The sequence below is a fragment of the Mesoplodon mirus genome (assembly GCF_964341445.2).
Source record: "Mesoplodon mirus genome assembly, chromosome: 11".
NCBI classification, from domain to species: Eukaryota; Metazoa; Chordata; class Mammalia; order Artiodactyla; family Ziphiidae; genus Mesoplodon; species Mesoplodon mirus.
Window position 1 is genome coordinate 61386793 of NC_138987.1, and position 20782 is coordinate 61407574.

General features: G+C 59.6%; 3 protein-coding genes across 4 annotated transcripts; 2 read left to right on the plus strand and 1 right to left on the minus strand.

Annotated features, from left to right (window-relative positions):
• The first annotated feature begins 734 nt into the window (after nucleotides 1–734).
• Nucleotides 735–10291, plus strand: NXPH4 (neurexophilin 4). Its single transcript, XM_082635597.1, has 2 exons — nucleotides 735–928; nucleotides 8700–10291. The coding sequence occupies exons 1-2, from the start codon at nucleotides 872–874 to the stop codon at nucleotides 9561–9563; spliced, it is 921 nt and encodes a 306-aa protein (XP_082491723.1). The 5' UTR covers nucleotides 735–871; the 3' UTR covers nucleotides 9564–10291.
• A 2329-nt stretch (nucleotides 10292–12620) lies between these two features.
• SHMT2 (serine hydroxymethyltransferase 2) lies at nucleotides 12621–17402 on the plus strand. Of its 2 annotated transcripts, XM_082636471.1 has the most exons (12): nucleotides 12621–12941; nucleotides 13939–14136; nucleotides 14634–14713; nucleotides 14894–15094; nucleotides 15390–15471; nucleotides 15558–15680; nucleotides 15807–15946; nucleotides 16256–16421; nucleotides 16618–16717; nucleotides 16803–16958; nucleotides 17039–17146; nucleotides 17269–17402. In XM_082636471.1, the coding sequence occupies exons 1-12, from the start codon at nucleotides 12909–12911 to the stop codon at nucleotides 17394–17396; spliced, it is 1515 nt and encodes a 504-aa protein (XP_082492597.1). In that variant the 5' UTR covers nucleotides 12621–12908; the 3' UTR covers nucleotides 17397–17402. The 2 variants fall into 2 exon arrangements, with proteins under 2 accessions (XP_082492597.1, XP_082492598.1); XM_082636472.1 differs by lacking the exon at nucleotides 14634–14713 and having other exon boundaries at nucleotides 12799–12941.
• A 523-nt stretch (nucleotides 17403–17925) lies between these two features.
• Nucleotides 17926–20245, minus strand: NDUFA4L2 (NDUFA4 mitochondrial complex associated like 2). Its single transcript, XM_082636473.1, has 4 exons — nucleotides 20107–20245; nucleotides 19657–19745; nucleotides 18795–18855; nucleotides 17926–18671 (listed from the first exon to the last, which is right to left on the minus strand). The coding sequence occupies exons 1-4, from the start codon at nucleotides 20161–20163 to the stop codon at nucleotides 18615–18617; spliced, it is 264 nt and encodes an 87-aa protein (XP_082492599.1). The 5' UTR covers nucleotides 20164–20245; the 3' UTR covers nucleotides 17926–18614.
• Nucleotides 20246–20782: the final 537 nt, after the last annotated feature.

Below are 20782 nucleotides of genomic sequence, written 5' to 3' on the forward strand. Positions count from 1 at the left end.
GTTCCTGCCCAACCCCCCACGCGGGGATGCTCTGGGACGTGTGGAGAGGTCGGCGGTGGGGGGCGAGGGGCAGAGGTGAACAGCGGAACTAGCGGAGGGGTCTTGAGACCGCAGAGGTGCCTTGAAGGCGGGGGCGGGTGGGGGGCGGCGGGCGCCCGTTTGTCAGCCCTATTGACAGACGTGATAGGGTTTCCGTCCGTGATCAATGATTCTCATCTCCGGGCCGAATGAGCCGCGGGGCGCCCATCCATCCCCGTCAGCGCCGCGCAGCGGCAGGCACCCGGGGCCCCGCCCGCCCTCAACTCGGCCCCTGCCCTGCTTCTGCCATGGGACCCTCCAGGGCCCGGAGCATCGAAGGGGCCCGGAGCTCCGAAGGACCCTGGTCTTGCTGGGCCGCTGAGCCTCCCCAGGCCCCTGCTCCACCGTGCCCCGCTTCGGGAACAAGGTCCCGGAGCCTCGAGCCCCACTGCCGACCCTATTCCTCAGCGGTGCACAGACCCAGCCTCTCGGGTACAGGGTGCCCGAACCCCTCAGCCCTCTCCGCTTCGCACCTGGGCTGGGGGCGTGTCGGGGGCGTGTCGGGGTGAAAGTCACCTTCGGTGCCCCCAGCTGGGCGGGAGGGGGCGCGCGGGGCGCGGCCGGGATTGGAGCTCCGCGGAGCCCCGCCCCCCAGCCCGCCCGAGTCAGACCCAACTTTCTCCCCCGCCCGCGCCCCGCCCCCAGCGCCGCTCTCCGCTCCGCTCGCCGCTCAGTCCACGGGCCGCGCCGCCCGCTCCCGCCGCTTCGGCAGCCACTCCGCGCCCTCGACCTCAGGCCCGGCTCTCGCTTGCCCGGAACCCGCCCCGCCCGCCCCGCCCGGCCTCCCGGGAAGATGCGGCTGCTCCTGGAATGGCTTCTCTTGCTCTTTGGCCCGTGGCTCTTGAGGAAGGTAAGGGCTGCCCTGCGGTAGCGCGAGCTCTGGGGTCCGGGACGCAAAGGTCCCAGAGTGCGAGGGGCTCCGTGCGGCCGCCCCGCCTCCCGCTCGGAGCTTCCGAACTTTGCGCGGCGTGGGGGACGCGGACAGACAGATTCCCGATTCAGTATAGGCGCTCTCCCAGCGCAAGTTGGCTGAGGGTCCGGGGGGCTGGTGCCAGGGTGGAGGCCCGACTCGGATCCCGCTCCAGGCGCGGCGGGGGAGGGGACGAAGCCCGACCCGCGAGTGCGCCAGACAGAGCGGGAGTGCGAGACAGACAGACAAGCCAGCAGGGTGTCAGCCTTGCCGTCTTTCCGCGCCAACCTCGCTCGCCTTCCTCGCTGTCTGTCCTTCCGCCCATCCACCCCCGCCTTCTCAATTCTCTTCTCTGCCCTTGTCACAATGCCAGGTGAGCACTGTGTTTCGAGGATACACAGCTCGAACACACGCGCGCACACACGGACTCACACAGATACCACCGAACTTGGCTACAGCCTCCCATCACATTTCCCGCGGAGACACCATCTCCCCTGCACAACCTCACAGACACACCCCTCTCTCACGCCCGGCGGGTAGGGGGTAAGGACTGTCTGGAAAGAGTCTCTCCTCCTGTCCTGTCCTCGCCCCCATCTCCCTAGGCTGCCTCCTTCCCTGAGGCTCCAGGGCGAAGACAGAGGCTAAAGGGGCCCCCGACTTGATCTGCCCCCCTCCCGACTGGTAGGCTTCGATTTGTGTACACGGCGCGCTCGTGTGTGCTGGTGTGGAGTGCGGGGGTCAGCGTGTGCACCTGTGTGCGTGCCTGTGTCCGGGGCAGCCAGGCTTGGGTGTCTAGCGCTGGGGTCCAGGGTGCGTGTCTGCTGGTGTGGCGTGTGGTGTTGGCTCTGAAGGGGTGAGTGTAAGTGTGCCTGCTTCACAGTGCAGCCATCTGTGCCCCGCCGTGAGTCCCATAATGGGGGCCTAGGCCCAGGACCCCTATGTTCTTCCATCAGCGCCCCTGTCTCTGACTTTCCTGTTTCCTACCCTAAGTGTGACCTACCCAGTTTGGAGCAGACAGGTGGCTCCCTAAACCCCTACTCGCTGCACCCCAACTCCCAGACCCTGCAGAATCTGGAAGGGGTGTAGTTCTCCCCACACACCTGGACCCCCACCTGCTCAGCCAGATCGCACTCAGCAGCTCCAGCAGGGCAGGGGCTGCCCTAGTGAAGCTGGTGATGGAGCTCCCAGATTCTCCCAAACCCGCCTGGTGACCTTGAGCCGGAAGGTGGGCAGAGGAGCCCCCTCCACAAAAACTGCTTCCACTGGCAGGAGCTTCTTTTGGACCTGCTGCCTAGCTCCGCCCATAGAGCTGCCTGTGGGAGGGGGTCTGTGTCCCACAACCGACCCAGGTGTGAAGGCCCCGGGGGAGAGGTGGTGGGGATGGATGGTACTCCCCTGGCCCTCCTTTCTAATTCCTCCCCACTCTCCTCTCCCCTCTCCCCATCAAATAAACTCCCCTGTGGACCTATCTGGTTTAATTTCCTTTGCCCCCTGAAGGGGAATGAAACATCTGGTGAAGACTTGAGGGAGAGTAGGCGTGAGGATGTGAGCGATGGGGATGTATCTGAGTGTGCTAGAGCTGCCGCTGTGGGCCTCCGTGTTGGAGTCCGTGGGGGAGAGTGTATCTACCATTTAGTCCAGCTTGTGTGCATGTGAGAAGCTGTGTTTACATGTACGTACAGACCGTGGGTGTGTGAATATGTATAACTGCGTGCGGCAGTGTGTGTAGGAAAGTGTGTGTCTGAGTATCTGTGTGCGCTTGTGTGCACTCGTGAGTATGGGGTGTGCTCATGTGTTTACCCCGAGGTGTGTCTCTGGTGGATATATGTGTGTTGGGGTGCATGTGTTGTCTGTATGTGAGTCTCGGAGGCTTGTGAGTGTGTATCTGCTTTCTTGTCATTTTGAGTGCATTTGAGTGTGAGCCTCAGGATGTGTTCATGTATCTGAGTGTGGCTTGTGTGTGTGTGTGTGTGCGCGCGCGCGCTCAGGGCTGTCTCAGCGCCAGAGCTGGCACTGGGTTGACACTGGGTAAGAGGCTGGTGGGGCACAGTTTACAGGGAAACCCTAATTGTCCAACATTAACAACCCTGCCTTCTCCCATGCCGTGCTCACTTGCCCCTCCTTCAGGAGCTCTCTCCCTCCTTCCTCCTTGCTCCAGGCTCCCGGTCTCCTTTCGGGGCCTTCAACTCCTGGCTTCCACTGCCCCTGGGGCTCTGGCCCAGGTCTCCTTCAGGATCTTTCTAACACTGTCTTTGACTCCTCTCTATTTCTCTGGTCTTCCCCACCCCTTGCCAAAGCAGCCGCCTACTGGGAGAAGCAGCAGGCGATCAATAGTCACTAATCACTAATCACTAATTACTAATTAGCTGGGGGAGGGCAGGGGCGGGGCCCTGTGGGACCTTCCAGCTCTATCATGCCTCAGGGAAGGATTAGGCTGAATTGAGTCTCTCGGCACTGGCTGGCCCCAGCCCTGCATCTAGCCACCCACTCCTGCCTCCGTATTCCCCTCTAGTCCCCCAGCTAATCTCTGGCTGGGCCACTTAGGCACATGCAGCCTGGGCCAGGGCCCAGAGCTGTCCGCAGGGATTTGGGGGTAATCAGGGGCCGCAGCTGGTCCAGGGACACAGGCGAGGTGGGCGCTGTGATAGCTCCCTTGGGCCAGGGCCTGCGAGTATGGGAGGGGCACCCGCGGAAAGAAGAATTTAAACGGTCTTAGGTTTGGGGTGGGGGAGGAGCTGGAGGTCCAGGACAGGGTGGCTGGGGAAGAGGTGAGGTACTTGGGGGACAGAAACAACGTAAAGAAGGGTCACTGGGGTCAGAAACAGGGTCTTTGGGAAGGGGCGAGATAAACGTTCAGAGAGACCAGGTGAGTGGAGGGGGCATCCTAGGGGTCAGAGATGAAGTCATCGTCGAGGAGATGCGGAACTTTGGACTGAGCCCTGGAACTCCACATGGGCGGGGGCCAGGACGGGGGCCAGGGTAACAGAGAGAGGGCAGGGTCGGTCATGGGGGAGGGGTCCCAGGGCTCAAGGGTGGCTGGGCGCAGTGGGGAGTCTCGGGGCTCGGGGTGGGAACGAGCTGCGGGGCGGTGATGGGGAGCGGGGAGCGCTGCCTTGAGCGCTGGAAATTGGCAAGTCTCCCCCTCTCCCTCGCCTACCCCTCCTCCACCTCCACCCCGCCCACTCCCCCTCCGGCTCCGGCTTCGGGAAATTACATCCCAGCTCCGCGGCTCCCACCCCCCCACCCCCGCCACCACCGCGCCCCGGAGCCCGCGCCTTTATAGGCACATTTATTGCAATAATAAAGTGAGGCGCAGGGCGGGGGGCGGGGGGCGGCCGTTCCCGGGGGGACTGCGCCGGCTCTGGGAAGCAGGGAAATAAAATAAAATAAAATAAAATAAAAATTCAGATAACGGTGAGCCTTGCGCTGCAGGCCACGGGCAGGCGGGCAGGCGGGGCTGAGGGGGAGGAGGCGCCCTGCCCAAGGGCAGAGCCCGCCCCACCGGCGATCCCCGCCCCCTCACGCTATAGCTATAGTAGGGTCTGGAAGGAGGTATCTTCGCCTCCACCTGCGTGGCCCCCTCCCATAGCCTGATCCTGCCGGTCTTCTGCCTTTTCCTCTGACTTGTCTCCCATACCTGTCCTCAGCTCCTGTCTCCCTGTCCCTGTCTCTTATCTCCTTCCTTGTCCCCCATCTCCCATTCTAGTCCCCATTCACATTCCCCATCCCCAACTCCATCCCCTGCGTCTCTGCATCCCTCAGTATCCCTGTCTCTGCCCAATAACCATTTCCCATCCCCCGTTTCTGTTCCCACCCCCATCTGGTCCCCATCCCCATCTCCCAGTCCCTAACCCACTCTCATTCTTCCCCAGTGCCCATCCCTCATCTGCCATCCCTGTCTTCCTCCATCCCCATTTTAGTTCCCACCTTGTTCTGTTCCCCCATCTTCATTCTCCTGGCCCCTATCCCATCTGCATCCTAGTCTCTGCCCAATGCCTGTCCACCATTTCTGATCTCCTCTTCACCCCTCTTCCAATGCCTGTCCTTGTTCCATCCTTATCTCTGCACCATATACCTGTGCCTGCCCAGTCCCCCTCCATCTCTGTCCCAGTCTTCACCCCAGCCTGTCCAGTCCACCCCACCTCTGTCCTCACCCCTGTCTCTATCCCTGGTTCCCAGCCAGACCCTGGCTATTTCACCCACCCTGACTGCGGTGCCCACACCTCTCTCTAGGTGCAAGGGTTCAGTACACTATTCCCTCTCCTTCCCCAGCCCAGGCCTGGAGCACTCCACCTCCCCAACCACAGGGTGCCATCCCCTCCCCCAGTCAGAATCCTGAGCCACCCCGCCTGACCCACACAGCAGGAGAGAAGCCACCGACAGGTCTGGAGGCCTGGGGGAGGTGTGCCCTGCAATGCGGCTGGGGGGCCAACAGCCTGATCCTCCTGCATTCCCAGCGGTCCCGTCCCAAAAGAGCCCCCCCCAACCCCAGTGGAGTTAGTTCAGCAGCAAAAGGCAGCCTCAACTCCCCTCCGACGCGTGGGCTCGCTGCCTTGGGGGCAAAGCACTCCTGCCTCTGCTCCCGCCCCGCCAAGGTCCGGAAGCGTCTGGTGAAGCACACCCCCATCCTCACCCTCCCACTCCCTCCTGCCCCCCTAAGCCGACAACCAGGCTAGCCTCTCCCCTCCGCAAATGTCACTGCACCCAATTATCTTAATTAAACCAGCTCTGAAGTGAGGGGGACCCTTCCTCAGACAACACCCTGCTCCCATCTCATTCGTAGAGGGGGAGGGACAGCACCATGGATTCGAGGCAAAGACTGGACTCCCTTATCACCTTGCTTTCCCCTCCCTCCCATCCCCACCCATGGTTGGAGACAATCTGAAGGATAGAGGGAAAGTACCACAGTTAGACAGACAGACAGACAGAAAAAGAGAGAAAAACAGAATCACAGAAGGAGAAAATTAGAGACAGAGTGAGGAAGAGACAGAGACAAAAAGAGACTGAGAGGGAGAGAGAGAGAGATGGAAAAACAGTGAGAGGGAGAGGGAGAGCAAGAGAGGGAGAGCGAGCGTGCGGGCAAAGAAGCCAGAGGGAGGATTTGATTTGATTTGATTCCATGTTCCCATTTCTCGGCTCGTTTCCTCGAAGACTCTCGCCCCTCCCTGACTGAGCTCTCCGCACAGGGTGGCTTCGGCCGCCCACCGCCCCAGCCCCGCAACTCTTCCCTTTTATCTTGGCTGTCTGCAGCAGCGGGTGGGGGGCGCGGGCGCCCAAAGCCCAGGGATTTGCCAGGATCAGAGAAGCGCAGGCAGCAATTTGTCTGGGATCAGAGTGGGGGGACACCTGGTACCCCTCACAGCCCAGCCAAACCTTGCCTCTCCCAGCCCCTTCCTGGGAGGAGTCGCTGGACTGAAGCAGTCGACAGGTCCTGCACTGGGTGCAGGACGTCTGGTGCTGCTGGGGTGTGCTGGGAGGGGATAGCTCAGAGGCATTCGGGGTCATAAAAGCAGGCTTGGGGACCGATGGATGCCCTGGAAAGAGCTAGTGGTTGGGCCCAGAGGGGTGAGGAGATGAGGTGTCAGAGTTCAAAGGACTCGCCCCCAGCCATCCTTTGACTTCCCCTGGAAGCCTCACACACTCCCTCCTCCGGGGCTCAGGCCCTGCCCTCTCTAAACCCACCTCCTGGGGCCTTGCTCCCTCCTCCTAGAAGGCCCTTTCCCCCTCCCCCGTGGCCCTGGACCCCTTCCCCTCAGCCCCTCTCAGGCCCACCCTCCGGGTGTTAGCTGCCAGCTCAAGCTTGTCAGTCTGAGTCAATCACTCTTGACGCTCCCGCCCCCCTCACCTGAGCTGGGAGGAGAGATGGACGGGAGGAGGAATGAGGGGGGCGATAAATATGTATGATGAGCGGGTGGCGGCGGCATTAATAACCCAGGATCGCAGAGCTGCGGGAATGGGGACCAGGCGGTGGAGATTCTAGCCCAGCAGCTTGACTCTGCCATTCCTGTCCCTTGTGGACACATGGTGTATGCAAACAGAGGGGGACACCCATGCTGCCTGGCCTCTTTACCTACCCAAAGCTCATCCTGCAGGCCAGTGTGGTACCCCCCTTCCCCAGACCATTCATATACAACTCACACATATGCACCCCCAGGGGAACATAATGAGACCACAGTTGTTATATTATTGTGGATACACTGACACACACCCTTGAGAAAGAGCTTGACACATGCACAGAGGATGATAGGAGCTCACACAGGGAAAGTGACACCCTCAGTGAATCACACACAGCCACCCTTAGATATACAGCCAATACAGGCATACAACTACACCAGCCACACAGATGCAACTACCACAAACTGAAACACAGCCTCATTCAGATCAACACACACAGACAGACAGACACAGCCAACCCAAGCACATATGCAACCCGGACACCTATACATAGCCATCACAGACTAATACAACAGACATTCGGCCACCACAAGCAGGCAGACACACATAACACAGCCTCCTCAGACTGATACACAGGGGCATAGAGATACACATAGACACACACACACAACCACCATGCACAGGCAGACACATACACACCCATCAGCATAGGTTGAGATGAGCACATGCACGCGCACACACACACACACACACACACACAGAGTCATCACTCCAGGCAGGCAGGCACATACGTACAACCCTCTCAGGCTAACAGAAATACAACCACCCCAGACTGACACACGCAGTACTCCCTGCCCCCCAAGCCGAACCCACACGCAGTAAGGGCCACACTGAATGGCCACAGCTGGCACAGTCTGACTGACACACTCTGACATGCACAGCTCCTCTCCCTCTCCTCGCTGGAGCAGCATCTCCATATTTCTTCCTCTCGCTCTCTCGCGTCTCCTTCACTCCCGGCCACCACCCCACACACCCACACACACCCCCGCTCCGCCCTCCGCCCCAGATAATTGATGGCCCGGGCCTGCCCGGGCAACTCTCGCCTCTGGATCAATCTTGTACTCCCCCATGCTGTCTCCCAGATCCGTGGCCACCTGAGACACACGGAGATGGGTGGGGGCAGGCAGGTGGTCTTCCAGCACGCACCCAGCCCAGGGAGACCACCAGGAGGCCTCCCCCACAGCAGGAGTGCTGGAGGCAGAGAGGGGTGCCCACGTAGCTCCCAAGCCTCAACCCACAGCGCCCAGACCCTCCACTGCTCTCCGCAGCTCCATTGGTTTCCCTTGCTTCTCCACACAAGGGAGGAGAGGCTGAGGCCCCGGTGAGGACTCTGGTCTTGGCAAAAGTGTTGGGAGGTCTCACTCTTTCTTGATGCTGGACATTGACAGTGGTCATGGCCTCCCTTTGCCAGAGTCCAGCTTCTCCCTGGCCCATTACTCCCAACCAAGCCCGAGTCCACAGCTCCACTCCCTATTCAAACCCACATTGGCTTTGACCTTTTTGGCTTTCTCAGCCCTCATCAGAGTTCTGAGAACACAAGGATTCTCAGTGTCATTTCACAGATGGAGAAACTGAGGCGAGACCACACAGCTTGAAAGGGCTGCAGGCCCACTCAAATGCGCACTCCCTGAGTAACTGCTCCGGGCGGCCCGATTCCATTTGGTTTCCTAGCGGCTGCGGAGAGGGACTGGCGTGGCCCTGGCGGGTGGCCCCAGACAACCCCAGCGTCTCTCTTTTCCTCTTTCTTCCTCCACAGGCCGTCAGTGCCCAGATACCAGAGTCCGAGAGGCCGCAGTACCTGGAGCTGGGCCCGGCCACGGCCGGAGAGGGAGCCCCTGGCCATCGGCTCCCGGCACCGCGGAGGTCCTCCGACGGCCTGGGCACCGCCCGTGCCTGGAGCTGGGCCTGGCCGGCTAACCACACCCGGGCACTGGCCCGGGCTGGGGTGGCGGGGGCCCCCGTGCAGCGCACCAAGAGAAAGCCGTCTATCAAAGCGGCCCGCGCCAAAAAGATCTTCGGCTGGGGGGACTTCTACTTCCGGGTGCACACTCTCAAGTTCTCGCTGCTGGTGACGGGTAAGATAGTTGACCATGTGAACGGTACCTTCAGCGTGTACTTCCGCCACAACTCATCCAGCCTGGGCAACCTCAGCGTCAGCATCGTGCCGCCCTCCAAGCGTGTCGAGTTTGAGGGCGTCTGGCTGCCGGGGCCCGCCCCCCACCCTCTGCAGTCTACGCTGGCCCTGGAGGGGGTGCTCCCTGGGCTGGGGCCCCCGCTGGGGCTAGCGGCCGCGGGGTCGGGGCTAGGGGGCACCCTCGGGGGCGCGCTAGCGGGTCCGTTTGGGGGCGCGCTGGGAGTGCCCGGGACCAAAGAGTCACGCGCTTTCAACTGCCACGTGGAGTATGAGAAGACGAACCGCGCTCGCAAGCACCGCCCGTGCCTGTACGACCCATCGCAGGTGTGCTTCACCGAGCATACGCAGAGCCAGGCCGCCTGGCTCTGTGCCAAGCCCTTCAAAGTCATCTGCATTTTCGTCTCCTTCCTCAGCTTTGACTACAAACTGGTGCAGAAGGTGTGCCCAGACTATAACTTCCAGAGCGAGCACCCCTACTTTGGATAGCGCGCCCCGCCCTCGCCCGGGCCGTGAGCTTCCCGCGAAATCCCGGACTCCCTAAGTGGGACCTCTCCCGTACCCCGCAGCTCCTGTGGCCGCGTCCACCCTTTCCACTCTGGGGCGGAGAGGAACAGCCCTCCCGGGAACCATCAGTCGGCGTGGGTCCCCTTTTCCTTACTGGGAGTGCCCACGAGGCTGGGGATAGCCCCCTTGCCTACAGCCCAAAGCGGAGCAGCAAGAGCGCAGCCCCAGAATAGGAGGGGCTTGGAGGCGGTCCCAGCGTCTCCTGCGTGCACATTGGGTCCTCTTTACGCCCTGGCGCTGGGCTGGATACTCCCTTTGCCCGCAGCTTTAATAACGCCTGGCCTGGCACCCTCATCCCACCCTGACTTTCTTACCCCCAGGCGCTTGTCCTCCACCCTGTACCCACGTAAAGACCATAAAGGCCTATAAACCGTGGCCTATTCCCATCCCCTTCTGCTTGCCGTATGCCTGTCCCCCTTTCCCCGAAACCCCAATGATTAGAGTAGCGGAAGCAGAACTCCTGGGCATAGGCGATCGACCCGGCCCCTGCCCTCCGCCCGCCTCCCTCCGGTCCTTGCCATCCTGCTCCACCTTTCTGGCTGCTTCCTCTCGGTGATTTTTTTTTTTTTTTCCTACACCAAAACAGACGGGAAAGGGAACAAAATAAAGTGAAATCCAATACGCGTCTGTGTGAGACCTTTGTAGGGAAGGGGGTGGTGGTGGTGTGGGTTTATGTCTGGCAGAGACCTGGCCAGGGCCTCCTTCCTCGGCGGCTCGTGGGGAAACTGAGGCAAATGTTGACGGAGCTAGCACCTTGGAGGTCATCCAAGACCAGATCAGATACAGATGTGGACGACCCTTGGGATTGGAGCCCTGCCTGAGGTGGGAATTTTCCTCCCAGAGGTGGGCGAAGTGAAGCTGCCGAAAATAGGATGGGGATTAGACCTGACAGCGGACCACCAGCGAGCTATTTTGGGGGAGGAGGTATAAGGCCTTGAATGGGATGGAGATGTAGGGACAGCGTAGGCAGAGCGCTGACAACCTGCTAAGATCCGCGGGGCTGGCGGGAGGCGGCAGGTGGGGCGGGGGGAGGGGAAACGGTGTTTTCGGCATCTGGAGTCATCGATCTTCCTTTTCCTTCCTAATTCCGTGGGCGCTGAGTTTGCAGACGGCTGGGGGAGGGAGGGAGAGAGGCAGGGAGGCCTGAGACAAGGGGGTGGGGGAAGGGACGAGCGCGAGTTTGGAGAGCCCAGCAGCGTCGCTGCTGCTTGCCTTCTGCAAACGCAAACAAGGGCCCCTTCAGCCAGCTGCCCACCCTCCCCACCCCCCGCCTCCAGCTCACTCCTGTCGACACAGCTGCTAATTTTATCCGCCCCCAGCCCTGGCCCGGGCGTTAATTGGCTGCGGCTTCATTAGCAGTTCTCAAGCTCAGCCCCACCACCACCACCCCCGCCTCCCCTCGGGACCCCTGACTGGGGCGAGGGAGGAGGTACAGACTAGCTGCGGCACAGAACGACCCCTCGTCTTCAGCCTTCCTTCGCCTTGAGTCCTGGGTCAAGGTAAAACTGGAAGAGAGCAGTGTTCTCCAGAGGATTGCCCACTGGCTCCAGCGGGAAACTGAGTTGGAGGTGAGTCTCACCCAGACACACCTGGGAGTGAAAAGTCAGTATGGGGAAAATAAATAGGTGATGGATGGTTGGATAACAGGATCAACTGAAAGGAAGAGGAAGGTGGGAAGTGGTTCTGGGTCAGAGATTATAAGAAGGAGAGGAACCCAGCAGACTCCCAACACCAAGCTTATTACTGGAAAAAGCTGAAAGCACCTGAGGCTAGAGTGGGAGGGAAGGAGGTTAGAGCTAACTAAGGGGGGACTTCTGAGGCCTGATATGAGAACCAAGTGGGAATGACTGGAATTAGCAAGTTAGCCCATCTGGGCCTCAGTTTCCTCACTTGTAAAGCAATAATAAAATAGCGTGTTCTGGAGATTAAATGAGACTTTGCAAGTGAATAGACTTTGTGACGGATTGTCCTCCCCCTCTTTGACTCACAAACCTATCTCCTCCATCACCATCCTCTCCTCGCTCTTAGGACATCTGGACATCTGGGAGCAGAGTAAGGTGCCTCTGCCTGTAATTGCATTTGTTGTTCACCTCTTGATGGACCGGCAGTCAGTGATCTATTCTGATATTTCCATGGCTATGGCATGCCTAGCATGGTGAAGGGGCTCAATGTGTCTGCTGAATGAATGAATTGTAATGTTGTAAGGCAGTGGTTCTCAAATTCACTGCTTATTAGAATCACTAAGGAGAGGTTTTGTTGTGTTTCAGCGTGAGTGGGCAAATGCCCACGCTTTAAGATCCATTGAATTAGAACCTCTGAGGAAAGGCTCCCCACTCATATATTTATATCACATTTCCCAGCCAATTCTGATGTCCAGGTTTGGGAACCTACTCCTGGAGGGATCGATGAGTCCCCCCCCTAAAGGATGAGTCCAGATGAAGTCAGGCTACAAGGAAGATCCCTTCCAGCTCCAAGGATCTATAGCCCTAGGATACAAAGAGAGCTCCGTGATTGCTGGAGCAACAAGAATGAATTGATAACAAAATTCAACAAGTGCAGGGAAAGGAGGGAGCACCTCAGTTAGCTCCCGGATGTCCCAGGGAAAGAGGAGATGGCCACGGAGGAGGCAGGTTTGTGAGGATGAGGGGGGGATGATCCATCCAAGAGCATGTTTGCATACAGCCTCATTTAATTCCCACGTTATTTTATTATTGATTTATAAATGAGGAAAATGCGGCTCAAATAGGCTAATTTGCTAGTTAGTCCCAGAGCTGGAACTTGAACTTGGGTCTCTCACTCTTCCAAACCAGGGTGCTTTCCAGTGCAACAGGGCTCTTCAGCTTGTAATAGGAGTCTTTGTATTTCCCAGAGAGCCTAATAATGCTAGGTTCACTCAGTAGACACCCAATAAATTGTTGCTGTCTGGACAACAGACAGGAAAAAAAAAAAAAGAAAGAAAGAAAACCTTGAAGAACTTCAGGACAACAAGGAGATGGGGCGGCACTGGATCTCTTTTCTTTCAGGCAAAAGCTTCTGACCCTGGGGCTACAGACGGGAAACGAAAGTGAAGAAGAGGGGGAAAAAAACTACAATTCCCAAAAGACCCTAAAGCGTCCACCTTACGCATGCGTAGACCCCGCCCTAATTCTGTGGCTTCCCGGCAGCTCTTTTCGCGCATGCGCTCTCCGATCAGTCTTCTTCCAACCTCTCGTTTTCCCCGGCCGGAGTTGGTGCCTGGACCTCCTGCGACCTTCATCTCCGGTTGCGATGTTGCCCTTCGCTTTGCTCTGGGCGACTCGGGTAAGAATGGGGCTCCGGAGGCTGGGTGACTAGTAGGAAGTAAGCTCCCCTCCTATCCTAGTTAACTATTCACAAACTTGGGTTCTCTTGGCTTTTAAACGCACGTGGTCTGGGTCCTCCGGGAGGGGAGAGCGGGAGGGGAGAGAGAATGTGCAACTAGGGGGTCCCTGAGACCCCCGGTGCACGCGGGGTGATTGGGGCCCCTCTCCATTCCGGTAACCAGATGCCCCAAGGCCTTGTGACCGCCCATTTGACGTGGCATTAGGGAAGAGAACTGTGGACCCCGTGCTGGCCAGCGAGCGGGGTTCCTGGCCTGGACCGGCGAGCTAAGTCTTTCCTGCGAGCTCTGAGCCATGCAAATGATGCAGCTGGTCACCCTTGCTTGTATCAGGGGTCCCGCGGCTCTGTGGGCTGAAAGGAGGTGGAAAGAGTGGGGAGCACAAAAGACAAGATGTGGGTTTTTGCTTCCCTGCCAGCAGTCCACCCCCAACCCCGTACACACACCTCTTCTTCCCCAGTGGCTGCTGAAGGTCTACCCTGCCACCTCCGTTGCTCAGGAAACCACCTGTACAGCTCGTTGCCCTAACTCTTGCCAGTTTGGTTGCCTCCCACCCTGACTGGGGTATCACTTTGTGAAGGCTCTGCAGGAAGACCATGTGTTTCTGTGGGTGGGGACTGCCCCTGAGTTCCAGAGACATAGGCTTCTAGAGGACAGACTTTGTCCGAGGCTTTGCAGAGTGGTTCAAGGGCAGAGGTGGAGGGAGAGTCTGAGGTGAGGTGAATGGACCGAATCAGAACCACCCCCTGGACATTGATCTCAACCTTGGCTCTAGAACTGGCTTTTGAAGGTGGAGGTGGGAGTGGTGAGAACTGGAACAGACCGACGAGACAACTGGCTGCTGGATATGGAGCCTGAGGGCCTGATAAGCTTGGCTGAGGGTTGTTGACTGTTTTTGTCTGGGCGCTTTTTCTTTGACCCTGTCTTTTCCTCCCCCAGCCTCTGCAGAGATGTGGTCGGCTGGTCAGGATGGCCATACGGTGCCAGCACAGCGAGGCAGCCCAGACCCAGACTGGAGAAGCAACCAAGGGCTGGTCAGGCCAGGAGAGTCTATCGGACAGCGACCCTGAGATGTGGGAACTGCTACGGAGAGAGAAGGACAGGCAGTGTCGTGGCCTGGAGCTCATTGCTTCAGAGGTGGGGCCTGGGAGAGGGGCCAGGGCTTAGGCCACCGTGGGTGCTGCAAGTAACAGGTCATCTTCCTGCTATTTCTCCAGCTCTCCCTTTCAGACTCAGGGCCTTCCTGCTGGACCTCATCTTTCTCTCTTCTTACTGACCTCTGAAGCAAAGGCAGGGCCAGTCTGGCTTATGGGATGGGGCATTAGAAAGCTTCCAGAGCCTCCCGGGGCTCCTATAGTTTAGTCTGGTCCCTCTTCCATCCCAAGAGGAAAGAGAAGCTTGGAAGCACAGGTTCAACTGGACAGGTGGCCTTGCTGGAGACACCTATCACAGCAGCTGGGTTTCTGAGGATGCTGCTCTGGCCCTGCCCCAGACTTGGCACGGAATCCTAAATGAACAGAGCTTTCTGTAGAACCCGGCTCCTCCCTGCAGCCTGGGGCTCTGGCATGATGGGGCTGTGGGATCCAGGGAAGGGGGCTCAATACCTTCTGACATTGCCCCCTCCCCCACCCCAGAACTTCTGCAGCCGAGCTGCGCTGGAGGCCCTGGGGTCCTGTCTGAACAACAAGTACTCGGAGGGTTATCCTGGCAAGAGGTGAGGGCTAGGCACCAGAAGGCTGGAGGACAGCCTCAGGGATGGTGATCCCCGTGGGGGACACCTGCCTGTACCCTCCCAGTGTGCATAGAGAAGTGGCCTTCCCAGTCCTTTGCTGCTGGTCCAGGGGGATGGTGGAACCCTTTCTCTGTGCCCTGATCCACTCCCCTTCCGTTGCAGGTACTATGGAGGAGCAGAGGTAGTGGACGAAATCGAGCTGCTGTGTCAGCGCCGGGCCTTGGAGGCCTTTGACCTGGATCCTGCTCAGTGGGGAGTCAATGTCCAGCCTTACTCGGGGTCCCCAGCCAACCTGGCTGCCTACACAGCCCTTCTGCAGCCTCATGACCGAATCATGGGGCTGGACCTGCCCGATGGGGGCCAGTGAGTATAGGTGGGGTGGGTGATGGGCTTGTAGGCAGTATGGGCATGGGAGAAGAGTAATTTGTTGAACACCTGCTGTGTTCCATGCGGATGAAACAGGGCTCTCCCAGTCCTGCAAATTCCAGTGAATGAGGAAGATAAGACCCCAGAAAGCAGTGCCCAGAGCCATGAGGGTGGTGCCTGCTAGGAGAAGTGTTCCAGAGAGCCCGGCCTTTGGAGTGGGGTAGGAAGGGAGTGGCTAAGTCTGAGAGTTATTCCACTCTGAACCTGCCTACTTCCTCTCCTCCCCTCCCAGTCTCACCCACGGCTACATGTCTGATGTCAAGCGGATCTCAGCTACATCCATCTTCTTCGAGTCTATGCCCTATAAACTGAATGTGAGTGCTCTAGGGTGTGGGGAGGGAGCTGTGAGGAGCTGCCCTGCTTTCTTCCTAGGGCTTTAGCTTTTTGTCTGTCTGTCCAGCCCAAAACCGGCCTCATTGACTATGACCAGCTGGCACTCACTGCTCGGCTCTTCCGACCTCGACTCATCATAGCTGGTACCAGTGCCTATGCTCGCCTCATCGACTACGCCCGCATGAGAGAGGTGAGTGGAGGGCTGGAGTACCTGCCCCTCCCTGAGGGCTGGTGGGGAGATTTTGGAGGAGGGGCAGCCTGGGGCAGGCCTGTCTGGGCCCTCCTCAGGCTGAGGCCTGTCTCTGTACCTGCCCAGGTGTGTGATGAGGTCAAGGCACACCTGCTGGCAGACATGGCCCACATCAGTGGCCTGGTGGCTGCCAAGGTGATCCCCTCACCTTTCGAGCATGCGGATGTTGTCACCACCACCACTCACAAGACCCTTCGAGGGGCCAGGTCAGGCCTTGCCTCTCACTGCCTTCACTCCCGGGGCGTTGTTGGGCTGGATCTGAGGAATTCATTCCCACCAGAAGCCCTGTCTATGACAGTCCTCCTTCTCTTGCCCGTGGAGGCAGTTCCCCGGCAGGGGGTTTGGGGGTGGAGGTGAGGGCTGCTCCCCTCAGCCCCTGGCTGAGTCTAGCACACGGAGCACAACTGTGCTGGACTCTAGAGCCTGCAGGGCTGGGCCAGCCAGCTTCCTCTGTTCTCCCCACCCCCTTGCCCTTTCTTTTCGGCTTAGCTTCTGACCGCCTACCTCCTGCACAGGTCAGGACTCATCTTCTACCGGAAGGGGGTGCGGGCTGTGGACCCCAAGACGGGCCGGGAGATCCCTTACACGTTTGAGGACCGAATCAACTTTGCTGTGTTCCCATCCCTGCAGGGGGGCCCCCACAACCATGCCATTGCTGCGGTGGCTGTAGCCCTAAAGCAGGTTGGGGAGCCTACTCTTGTGGGGTGGGTGGGGCATGGCCTACAGGTTCAGACCCTGCACCTTGCCAACTGAAGTTGGAGCTGATGGAAGGGAGGTGCCAGGATGGGAGGGCGTTGGGACGGGGTCACACTATGCTGGGGGTGGAGGGGCCGAAGGGGCAGGGCTTAAGGTGACAGCGCTGCTCTCTCATCTCCAGGCCTGCACCCCCATGTTCCGGGAGTACTCCCTGCAGGTTCTGAAGAACGCTCGGGCCATGGCTGATGCCCTGCTAGAGCGAGGCTACTCGCTGGTGTCTGGTGAGCCGGGGGGTAGGTGAAAGCCTCTGTTCCCTCAGGCAGAGGCCCAGGACTCAATACTTCCTGCTTACTGTCCCCCCCTCAGGTGGCACTGACAACCACCTAGTGCTGGTAGACCTGCGGCCCAAGGGCCTGGATGGAGCTCGAGCTGAACGGGTGTTGGAACTCGTATCCATCACAGCCAACAAGAACACCTGTCCTGGAGATCGAAGTGCCATCACACCTGGGGGCCTGCGGCTGGGTGAGACCTGGGTTCCAGGAGGGAAGGGTGGCTGCCAGGTGGGCTTGGGCCATGCTAATCCTCTCCTGCCTCTCTCTCAGGGGCCCCAGCCTTGACTTCTCGACAGTTCCGTGAGGATGACTTCCGGAAAGTTGTGGGCTTTATAGATGAAGGCGTCAACATCGGCTTGGAGGTGAAGAGCAAGACCAGTGAGTGGGCAAGACCTCCCCTGCCCCCACCCAGTTTACATTCACTGTCTCCCCCCTCCTTCAGCTGATCGAATGGCCTTCCCCAGAGCTCTGACAACGTTTTTTTTCTCCCCCATCTCTAGCCAAACTCCAGGATTTCAAATCCTTCCTGCTCAAAGACCCAGAAACAAGTCGTCGGCTGGCTGACCTCAGGGGACGGGTGGAGCAGTTTGCCAGGGCCTTCCCCATGCCTGGTTTTGATGAGCACTGAAGGCACCTAAGAAATGAAGCGCACAGACTGACGTTTATTCCTCTTCCCCCTACCTGGACAAGTTGGGGTTGGGGGGTGACTGCCTATCTTCCAATTTTTTGCTGGAGGAGGGGAAGGCCGCCCACTTAGGGGAAAAGGCGGGTATAGTTCCCCTTCCCAGGATTTGTAGCTGAGGAGGTTTCTTCTTGTAACAAGACTTAGAAGGAAGAGGCTTGGGGCTTTCTGCCCTAACCTCTCTCGTTATCTCAGTGTTATAGACTCCCTGCCCTCTCTTGGGGAGGGGGGAGTTGCCCTTGTGAGCCAGAGGAAGGTGTGGGTAGGCACCCTTCTTTCATTTTTATCTAATAAAATGCTGACCTGCCCTGAGCTTCTGTTACTGTGGGAGGGGTCCCCTGGGCCAGGTGGTGATTTGTCTCCCTCAGCATGTCCCTCCGTTCCCTCCCACCACTACCACAAGGACCCCTGGGGCTGCAGTCTCCTCTCCCTCTGATCAGAGCCGACACCAGACGTGATTAGCAGGCGCAGCAAATTCAATTTGTTAAATGAAATTGTATTTTGCCCACGGCTGCTTCTGTTTGATCCCAGGGGACGGAGGGGAGCAGGGAGGGGTAGGGAAGGCAGGGGGAGGCCCAGGTGTGAGGCGGGAGGGGGTGCCCATTTGCATGGGAAGCAGGGGGCTTGGGCACTGGCAGGAGTGAGCTTCACCTCCTTGGGTGTAGGTGCCTCATCCCAGGCTGGCTGGGCTGTCAGTGACGAGCCTGGTCGAGCCCAGTCGAGCCAAAGTAGCACCGCCCCTGGGCTGGTGCCCAGAGCCTGGGCTAACGTGGGGCCCGCCACGTCACTTGGCACTCAGGCCTCTGCTTGGTCTTGGCTCTCACGTAGGCCACGCTCCACACGTAGTGTGTACCACGCCCTGTGAGGCCCGCGGGGCAGCGGGGCTGGCATGGGCCTTTTGGGTTGCCCAGGCTACTGCCTGTCCTCCTAACTCCCCTCCCCCTCCCCCCTCGTGGGACTGAAGCTGAGGGTCAGAGGTGCTTCCGCTGCTGGGAGCAAGGGAAGAGGGTGGGGGTGGAGCTGGCTCCCCTCGTGGGAACCGGCCTGTGTAAGCAGGAGCTGGACAGGGTGGCTAGAGTGGTGCCCTGGGGTGGGCGGTGGAGAGCGGAAAAAATGAGTAGGCTGGCTGGTGGTGGTTTACATCGATGTGCTCTGCAGCCAGGCTTAGAAGTCTGGCCGGTCTTTCTTCAGTTTCTTATAGTCAGTGGAAACTGCAAGGAACTACAGGAGAGAAAGGGGGGTTGCACCGAGTGCCCCGGGCCTCCCTTTGCTGGGGTGGGAGGTGCCAGCTGGGATCAAGAGATGAGCGGATGGAGGCGCAACCCTGAAGCCACTGGGAGTTACCTTGTACTGGTCATTGGGGCTCAGGCGGTTCCAGGGCTCCGGGTTGTTCTTTCGGTCCCAGCTGTGGAGAGGGAGGGGGAGGGTTAGGGTTTCCTCTCTGGGAGCTAGGACTCTGGAGCCTCAGGGCACCCGCAGGGTCTGCGCCCCCGCCCCAGCACGCCCCCTCTTCCGCGGAGGTGGGGGGCATTTCCCAGAGACTGAGAGGGGAGGGGGCACGTTAGCGGGTGCTGACAAGTGAGACAAGAAGGCTGTCAGCATTGTCAGCCTGGGACCAGGTGACAGACGTGACAACCTGGCCCAGGGACTCCCGCCTGCTCCTTGTCACCCCAGGTTAGCCCCATAGAGCAGAGCGGTGGGAATCAGGCAGAAATCCCGAGGCGCTGGGGTTGTAGTGATGTGCCTCGAATTCAGACAACGCCGAGGGTGCTCCTGCGTGCTGGAGGACCCTACACTCCCGCCGCCTCTGGCGGGGCTTGCGGTCTCCTCGCCGCCCCGGCCCCAAAGGCGCCCCCAGCAGCTCACCCGGCCACAGCCCCCCAGCGCTTGGGCGGCGAGACAGAGGTACCAGAAGGCCACCGGCGGCCAGCAGAGCGGCGTCACCATGGCAACGCGGCCGGGAGCGGTGCTAGTTCCGCAGCCCAAAGCAGGCCGAGTCGCCAGCCACTGAGGAGTGAGCTGTCTGGTGGGGCCGAGCGAAGGCGGGGGGCCTCGCAGGTCAGGAGCGGGCTCCAGCCCCGAGATGCCACCTGCCTGGGGATTTCCGCGAGGACCCCTCATTCCCACCATTCCTGGGAGGCCCGTGCGTCCCTGTCTCATCTTGCCCCACCCAGGACCCCTTCCTGCGTCCCAAGCCGGCCTTTACCAGACGTCGGGGCTGCGCAGGGCGAGTCGCAGCAAGTAGAGCGTAGCGCTGCCCATGCCCAGGCCAATGAAGCCGATCATCGGGATGAGCTGCGGGAAGACAGAGGGAACTTTCAGGGGCAGCACCCCTCCCAATCGCCCTTTACAAGCTTTTCTGCTCGGCCCGCCCGCTCCCCCACCCCGGGTCTGGCGCCCCCTCCCTTCCGCGAGGGAGGACCGGCAGCCTCCCACACCATTTTTGCCGTAGTCTCCCTCAACCTATTGCGAGTCTGTCTGAGGTGGATTCAAGGGACACGGAGGGCATATTGCAGGGATGGATTGAGGGCACCCTGAAGAAACATTAGGAGCTTTGGGGGAACTAGGCAAGAGGCAGGGTACTGGGAGATTTGGGGGTTGCCAGGGCAGCTAGAGAGTTAGAAGGTAGAATCATGGCTCCTGGGACCAAACTCACCCCGGGATGTCTCTTGATCTGCCGGTAGAAGCGGGCTCCGAGGCTGGTTCCTGACATATCGCCTCTCCAGTGTCTGGTCCTCTCCAGCGTCCCTGCTCCCTTGCTCCTCCTGGGGTCCCGCCCCTCTCTGGGGAGGGGTCAGCCCAGCCCAGCCCAGCCTGGCCCAGCCCGGCCGCTTCAACAGACTCTCCCCGCCCCCAATCTCTCTCCCTACGGCAGTTCCAGGCTCGGCTGGGAAGAGAACTGTTGGGGAACAGGGGCATTTCTGCTCATCCACTCTCCACACCAAGGGGTCAGACCCTGGCCCATGGGACATCATCATGCTTTGGGCTTTGGGCTGGTCCAAGGCAGGGGCCTCGCAGACTCTGGCTCAGAGACTGACTGAGGGGGATCAGAAGTGGGAGGAGGGACTCACCATGGGACAGGCAGACAGACCTCCAGCAAAGTGCAGATGGGAGTGTTCACAGGTGGGACCAGGAGGGGCCAGGAAAGAATGAGGGCATCTGTAATGCTTCCCTGACACCCCTAGAGCCACCCAGGAGCTGGCAGGTCTTGGGAGCCCTGGTTCTGTCTCCCTCCACAGTATAGTGGGAAGAGGAGGGGGACAGATAGACCAACAGCACTAAAGCTGCCCCAGCCGCTCTAGTCCTGGGTGGTTTCTTCAAGTTGTTGGTTT